The sequence below is a fragment of the Egretta garzetta genome, unplaced genomic scaffold (assembly GCF_000687185.1).
Source record: "Egretta garzetta isolate BGI_Z169 unplaced genomic scaffold, ASM68718v1 scaffold474, whole genome shotgun sequence".
NCBI lineage: Eukaryota > Metazoa > Chordata > Aves > Pelecaniformes > Ardeidae > Egretta > Egretta garzetta.
The window spans coordinates 1,464,078-1,472,204 of record NW_009259524.1 but is presented as its reverse complement, the minus strand read 5'-3'; the positions used below and the strand labels follow the sequence as shown (position 1 = coordinate 1,472,204).

The 8,127-nt window shown below is 41.3% G+C and overlaps 1 protein-coding gene across 1 annotated transcript; it reads left to right on the top strand.

The window, feature by feature from the left end:
- Positions 1-6: 6 nt before the first annotated feature.
- Positions 7-5,348, top strand: CTLA4 (cytotoxic T-lymphocyte associated protein 4). Its single transcript, XM_035893030.1, has 4 exons — positions 7-26; positions 1,231-1,581; positions 3,541-3,650; positions 4,592-5,348. Exons 2-4 carry the CDS (start codon positions 1,233-1,235, stop codon positions 4,688-4,690), a joined length of 558 nt encoding a protein of 185 aa, XP_035748923.1. The 5' UTR covers positions 7-26; positions 1,231-1,232; the 3' UTR covers positions 4,691-5,348.
- The last annotated feature ends 2,779 nt before the right edge of the window (positions 5,349-8,127 follow it).

Genomic DNA, 8,127 nt, shown 5'->3' with positions numbered 1-8,127 from the left:
CTCCCCAGCCACTGCCATTGCCGAAGGTGGGTAGATGAAGGAGGCAAGGTAGCTGGGGGTGTCTCCATTTTCTTGGTTTCACATCTTTGCAGGAGATGGACTGGGTACAACAGGAGAGGGAGATGACATGGGACCCCTCCATAGGACAGTGTGGGAGGAAGGCCTTGGGGCACCGCGAGGTATCTGGAAAACCAGACACAGACTTTAGAGCAGTAGCATCCATAGAGAGGCTGGGGAGGATTCAGAGTAGCTCAAGAAGGAAGAAAGATTTTGACAAACCAGGCCCTGTGAGTGAAGCTGTTGGCGGATGCTAACATGGATATAGAGGTTTGAATGGATGGGGAAATTCTAATCCTCTTCATCCCAAATTTTTGAACTGCAGAACTGAGGAAGATAAGCCATGTCTCAAAATGGGCTGATATAAAATGAAATTGAACAAATAATACTGAGTCTTCATAACTTATTAAAGTAAAATTCAGTGCCAGTAGCAGGATAGAGTACAGAAGTTGTAAAAAGCAGCCAGTGGGGATGGACATGGTACACTGTTTTCCCTTTAAGATTTGTAATGATTTTTTGCAGTATGTTTATCAGGTTTTGTTGTGTGTTGCTATACGGTGGCTTGGGGTATATACTGTTGCTGTACCAAGGCTTGGGAACAGCTGCTTAAAAATGAGGAGCAAAAAGATCAGAAAGAAAAAAATATGCAGACTAGTTTTCCATTCAGTTTTACTGTTACCCTAATGGTTCTCTTCCATCTTCCATACAGGATGTCAACCTGTTTGTTTCTAAGTATGAACATTCTTATTTCTACCAGGCAGAAATTGTGGTTTAAATGCCTAGTTTTAAATGTCAAATTTCAGCTTTACCATCTGAAGTCTATTGTTTGCTTTCTTATGTGTATTAAAAAGTTTGTGTTGAGGGAAACTGAAACATGCAGTAAGTGGGCCAAATTACCTACTATTTAAGCAACAAGTAATTGCTGAGATATAAAATGTCATTTATAGCAATCAAAGCACTTCTTCAGCTTTTTTTAAAGTACATTAATGCAGTGCCTATGTGAGTTGTGGTCTTGGAGTCCTTTTTTTGGAAGGATTTAGCAGGATTTCTAGGAATTACCCATGGATAATAGGAGGTGGTAGGACTCCCTTCCTATTGTGCAGGTTTCAAGTAAATGACTGCAGCTTATTTCTTGACAGTTCATTTACCATCATGCTTTTTACTTCCTTACAGTAATGGAAGTGACTCAGCCAGCAATGGTGCTGGCCAACAGGCAAGGAGTCGCCAGCTTGGTGTGCAAATACAAGCACATTGGGAATGCGAAGGAAATTCGAGTGACTCTGCTTAAACAGACGGGTGACCGGTTCACTGAAATTTGTGCTTCAACCTACACAACGGAGTTTAAAATGTTCAGTGTGGAAGAGGTCATTCAGTGCCATGTTAGCCCTAGCCGAAACAATGTGACCCTCACCCTCACTGGCCTGCAAGCTAATGATACTGGTCTTTATGTCTGCAAGATGGAGCGGATGTACCCTCCACCCTATTTTATGAACAAGGGAAATGGGACACATCTCTATGTCATTGGTAAGCCAAGCAGCTTTACAGTACTGTGATATTCCCAGGTTAAGGGAGTTGCTATTATGTCTTCCAAGTTCTGTTTTTAAGAACCTCTTCATCCCAAATTTTTGAACTGCAGAACTGAGGAAGATAAGCCATGTCTCAAAATGGGCTGATATAAAATGAAATTGAACAAATAATACTGAGTCTTCATAACTTATTAAAGTAAAATTCAGTGCCAGTAGCAGGATAGAGTACAGAAGTTGTAAAAAGCAGCCAGTGGGGATGGACATGGTACACTGTTTTCCCTTTAAGATTTGTAATGATTTTTTGCAGTATGTTTATCAGGTTTTGTTGTGTGTTGCTATACGGTGGCTTGGGGTATATACTGTTGCTGTACCAAGGCTTGGGAACAGCTGCTTAAAAATGAGGAGCAAAAAGATCAGAAAGAAAAAAATATGCAGACTAGTTTTCCATTCAGTTTTACTGTTACCCTAATGGTTCTCTTCCATCTTCCATACAGGATGTCAACCTGTTTGTTTCTAAGTATGAACATTCTTATTTCTACCAGGCAGAAATTGTGGTTTAAATGCCTAGTTTTAAATGTCAAATTTCAGCTTTACCATCTGAAGTCTATTGTTTGCTTTCTTATGTGTATTAAAAAGTTTGTGTTGAGGGAAACTGAAACATGCAGTAAGTGGGCCAAATTACCTACTATTTAAGCAACAAGTAATTGCTGAGATATAAAATGTCATTTATAGCAATCAAAGCACTTCTTCAGCTTTTTTAAAGTACATTAATGCAGTGCCTATGTGAGTTGTGGTCTTGGAGTCCTTTTTTTGGAAGGATTTAGCAGGATTTCTAGGAATTACCCATGGATAATAGGAGGTGGTAGGACTCCCTTCCTATTGTGCAGGTTTCAAGTAAATGACTGCAGCTTATTTCTGGACATTTTTTAAAGTACATTAATGCAGTGCCTATGTGAGTTGTGGTCTTGGAGTCCTTTTTTTGGAAGGATTTAGCAGGATTTCTAGGAATTACCCATGGATAATAGGAGGTGGTAGGACTCCCTTCCTATTGTGCAGGTTTCAAGTAAATGACTGCAGCTTATTTCTTGACAGTTCATTTACCATCATGCTTTTTACTTCCTTACAGTAATGGAAGTGACTCAGCCAGCAATGGTGCTGGCCAACAGGCAAGGAGTCGCCAGCTTGGTGTGCAAATACAAGCACATTGGGAATGCGAAGGAAATTCGAGTGACTCTGCTTAAACAGACGGGTGACCGGTTCACTGAAATTTGTGCTTCAACCTACACAACGGAGTTTAAAATGTTCAGTGTGGAAGAGGTCATTCAGTGCCATGTTAGCCCTAGCCGAAACAATGTGACCCTCACCCTCACTGGCCTGCAAGCTAATGATACTGGTCTTTATGTCTGCAAGATGGAGCGGATGTACCCTCCACCCTATTTTATGAACAAGGGAAATGGGACACATCTCTATGTCATTGGTAAGCCAAGCAGCTTTACAGTACTGTGATATTCCCAGGTTAAGGGAGTTGCTATTATGTCTTCCAAGTTCTGTTTTTAAGAAGTGAGGCTGAACACCGATTCAAGCTCTGAGAATCATGATTAGCTCTTATTCCTTTCAGGTGTCCCTGCATACGCCTAAAGCAGGCATAATCATTGCCATGCGATGTATTTAGCAACGTGTGGATGTTTGACAGCATAAGCAATACCACATAGTGTACATGTATGTCTAGGCAGTTAGATATGTAAGTGCAGAAACAGCAGAGAGTAAGGTGTGTATGTTCTTCTACAGCTAAAGCCTACTTTCATTGGAGGTTGAGTGGGCATGGACTCAGAGCTCAGTCCTGGTAGTATCCTTGGATAGCTCATGCTAGAGAAAAGCAGTGTGGAGGCTGATTTACTGACTCTAGGGGCTTCCTTATGAAGCTCGTATGTGACATGACTTGTGTGATGTGTTTTAGATCCAGAACCGTGTCCAGACACTGCCATATATCTCTGGGTATTAGGAGCTACTGCCTCAGGATTTTTTCTTTACAGCGTCATCATCTCAGCCATTCTTGTGGGCAAAGCGGTAAGTCCCATTAACTCAGGCCCCTCCTGCTAATAACACCCCTTTGTGTGATTAGGACAAGAGGAAAGAAAAGAGAACAGGGAAGAACACTGGGAACAAATGCACTGGGGTGCTTTTTACTGTTACAATAATGCAAAATAAGTGAACTTGCTGGAGCTGCCATTTAGATTTGTTTATGGCTCATTTGTGTTGCCAGAGTTCCAGAAAGCAATCAGCTTACATCAGCATGTCAATCCTTGGCTTAGGTTTTGATGCTTAGACAGGTTGGAGTCCTGGGTGCTTCTGGGATCAAAGACAACAGTCTTCAAGTGTACTCTGATTTCACAACTGATTCATACAAAATCCCAGGATTTGATTTGTTCTTTTCTCACCATTCACCTCTGTTCAAAGCAAATTTAAAGAGGCTTCCCTTTGTGATGGGGGGGGGGCGGCAGAATTGTAACACAGCATGTTTAACTTCACAGCTAGCAATGTCTGCACAAAGAACGAAGGCATGTGAAATGTAAGCCCGGCTTGTCTCTTTCCATGGGGATCTGGAGTACTCACAGTCTGTTAAAAATAAACCTAATGCCAAAGCTTAAAACCAAACAGTATCCCCATCCGATATTTTTCAATCCACCCTTGTCCCTAGAAGCTAAATGAAATTGTCCAGTGTAAACAGTCCTTGTTTTGAACCAACACTGAACTCTGCAGCAGGAGTACCTTCAAAGGGCTAAATAAATGGCAGGACTCTGTTTTTCATTAAATGCTCCCTGTAACTCCCTCAATTCTCCCTCAAATGGTCTCAACGGATCTTCTGCAAAGAGGGGTGACAGAGAAAGGTGTCTAGAATAACTTCTACTCAGTAAAAGCAGAACATCCATCAGTTTTCTCTAAAATGTGCTGGTCAATGATTATGCTGTGATCACTTGTTTATTTTACTGTCTTCCCATATTTTATAGATAAAGAGAAGACGATGTCTCACTACTGGGGTCTATGTGAAAATGCCTTCTGAAAAGCTAGAGAAAAAAGTGATCCCATTTCACATCACTGTTAACTGAAACAAGGAAAGAGAGAAAACGTTTCCTAGCTGGGATGGAGAGTGCTAATTCACTTAAGTTAAAGAAATAAAATTAATTGTCTTATTACAAAGGTGTATGGGAAGAAGAGAGAATATTCTTTGTAACTTCTATGGTTTGGAGGAGAATAAATAGTTTATGCATTAATATTTCAAGGTTAAGCCTGTCACATAAAAATGGCTACATTAGGCCATTGATTCTTTGACTTGTATTGTACCAATATGTAGTCTATATATATACACGTATATATATGTATAGCATTAAGAGCTATTGCTGTTGCAGCTGAGCATCTTGCTGTCAAATTTTACCATGTCTACTGGTCAACTGAAATCCAAACACTATTGCAACAGAGGCTTGTGTGTCATTGCAGGACTAATCCTATAGGTCTGGGGAGCAGAGGCAGAAGAGCACACTAATGTACAAAGGAATGTTGACTTGTTTCCCTGCATTGCTATTTATTGGTCCCATTTCTGGCATTAGTGCTCTGCGCTTCCACAGAGGCATCACCGTAAGCTGGCACCAATGACACTGCTGCTCTAAAAGCCTGATCTCAGCTCCTTTCACTGGCATTGTGTTCCAGCAGTGCTGTGCTGTGCTGGAGTTAACATTGATGATATTTGAGCCAGTGCTGACAGCTTGGTTGGAGAGAAAGGCTGCCCAGCAGGAGCCCTCTTAGGCTGTTGCTGGGAGGATGTTCCAGCTCTGCTGGGGCCTTTCATTTTACAAATGCTAAATTAGCATCTATCCAAAAGGCAGAAGTATGTTGCTGTGTTTAACTGAGTCTATTTTCCATGAAAATACCAACAGTGTATAATCTTGTTTGTTAGTTATGTACCATTCAATAAAAACCTTGAAGCTTTGCCCAAATTCAAGTTCATTTCTTATTCACCATTCTCAGAAGAAACAGGAAGTGGCTACATGTTAGAAAGCAGCGATGACAAGATGAACCTTTCCCCTCTGACCCTGTGTTTTGCCCTTTAAGGGAGCCTGTGTGCTCATGACAACACTTAGTTTCTCAGCTCTCCTCCTCAGGGGGCCACCATTAAAATCTGTCAAGTCTTCTATTTGTCTAGTTAGAGCTGCTGTGATGTGGTTCAGAGACGCTACCAATCACCTTTTCACTTCCAGCAAAGTTTCTTATTTGCAGAAGGTAGCTGTAACGACTTTGACAGCATCTCCTGTACATGTTTATACAAAAAGCTAGTCCTAGTTTCAAATCCTGTTTTCTTTGCACCACTTTGACACTCTCACTCACTAAATGCTAGCTGACACACAAAGCTGCTGGAGCTTAAAACAATTTCAGCATTCTCAGCTACTACCTACTACTTTGACTCTGCTATCAAAATTTCACCTTGCAACCCAAAAACTTGGCAGTGTGTGTCTCTGTTTCACAGCTGTGAATCTATCTTCTTGGCTCCGTAACTGTGAACCCAAACCCCACAGCCCTCTATGCCATGTTCCTGCAGTGGCAGCAGCTTCCAGAATACCCGATCTCATGCTCTTTTGGTTTGCTTTTCCCCTCTTGCCCCTGCATCTGGCACCACCTCCAACTGTACAAATAAACATTCATATTCTCAATTTGCCAATGTTTGCAGGTGTTAACTGCTCTCTCAGTGTTGACCTACAATTGTAGTACACTAAGTAAAAGTAGCATCCTTCTGAAGGTGTTTTAGTATTCTGACATCAGTCTGGGATTTTCCCCCTAATTTTCCACCAACCTGGTGTTTTGGGGATAAAAAGTGGGCAAAGATCACTGATGTCACTGCAAAATGACTGAATTTCTGCCTATTCAAGTGCAGCTTGCTCAGAGAAATGTGTTTCATGATTGGTAAAAATAGATTCGACCCACACATTCACTTGTACAAGCTGTAAAGTCTTCCAATAAATTTACCCTGGTAAAGCAAGAATAATTATCCAAGGCAATTTTTTTTCCACCACAGCAAGTAGAAGGTCAGATATCCCCTGAACTGCATGTCTGACTCCTAATCAGGAATCAAATGTTTCTTCTTTTTCTTTTCCTTGACAATTCTTATGCACTGGGACCAAAAACTTAGTTTTCTTAAGCAATCTAAAAGCAGCTCAAGTAAATTATTTTCTAAGTTTATGCCTCCTGGGTGAAGAGATGCTCTGGACCTGTATCAACAACCTCATGACGTCTGGCCACAGCTCACTGTGAATCTGTGTCACCATAGAACCTGTGTATATTCCAATTCACCTTCATTTCCAGCAGCTAAATTGACCATGGCTAGGCCTTCTGCATCCATCTGGACTAATCCCTCTTAGTACACTAGCATTTCCTTGAGACATTCAGCCTGTAACAACCAGTGAAGAATTCTGCCCTAAATAAGCTCCAGGTTGCTAAATTACTTGAATAGTGAAGGTTATGGGACAGCAGAGCAGAAATGATCATCTCACATATGGCAATAGCATATTTTGTGTTTGCTCCTGCACTTAAATAATTCCTGGTATGATGTCTATTAGTTATCCTATTGGAAATTACTTTGCCCAAATTCTCTGGCTGTTCTGAATTTCTCTTCATCCTCAGTAGCTAGTTTTTCCAACTTTCTCTCATTTCTGCAGTGCTGAATTTTCTCTGGCTTTCCTTACCACTGTAGCAGCCTTCTCTGAGCTAAATGTTATAAAAGTATGCATTACCATTTTCATTCTAAGCCAGGTTCCCTTTTTGAATTTTCTGGCAAGGTAATAGGTGCACTCAAAACAGCAGATGTAGCAGTGAAGACCAAAGTGGGATTTCAGTTCAGATTTTATTGACAATGATACTCTCGTAATTTATACCTGGCACTACAGAGATGAGTGGAGCCTAAGTGCCCACAGAGATATTTATACCTATCTCCGTGTGGTCCATATAGCAGCTCACTCTGAAGAGCGCAGAGCCTAGACCTCAGGGAATTTCCATTCCTCTGATGCTCTGTACTGCACTCCAGGACCTTGAGCTCTGTGCTTTTCCCTGATACTTGGAGAGCCTTTTGCCATGATCAGCACTCAAAAGATTTTGAGATATGCAAGTCAGATATAGTTTTCTGTCAGATCACAGCAGTAGCAACATGAAAGGTGCAAACTCTAGGTCAGTGTACATCCCAGAAAATGCAATAAAGAGGAAATCCTGACTCTTTCTGTGAAGAATGTGAAAAGCAAAGGCAAAAGGATTTGGTCTCAGGACTCTACTCATTAGAACAGGGAGTGTAAAAACATAACTGAGTATCTTACCTGGCCAAATAATGAGACCATACTGCTCGGTGAGGTTCAAGAAGAGTCTCTTTGGATGTGTCCTTCACCCAGCCAGAGATACGTTGGCCTGTTTGTGAAACAGAGATAGTTTCTGGCTGCACCTGAGTGGGCATTCACAGGTACACTTGTCTGCATCAAAGACAATGGCATATGCATACACCACTCCCTAT

Bases quoted from the DNA above. Each gene is read 5' to 3' on its own strand.
- CTLA4 (XM_035893030.1), top strand. From the start codon at position 1,233: ATGGAAGTGACTCAGCCAGCAATGGTGCTGGCCAACAGGCAAGGAGTC. The intron at 1,582-3,540 runs GTAAGCCAAGCA...GATGTGTTTTAG, and splicing joins GACACATCTCTATGTCATTG to ATCCAGAACCGTGTCCAGAC. The intron at 3,651-4,591 runs GTAAGTCCCATT...CATATTTTATAG, and splicing joins CCATTCTTGTGGGCAAAGCG to ATAAAGAGAAGACGATGTCT.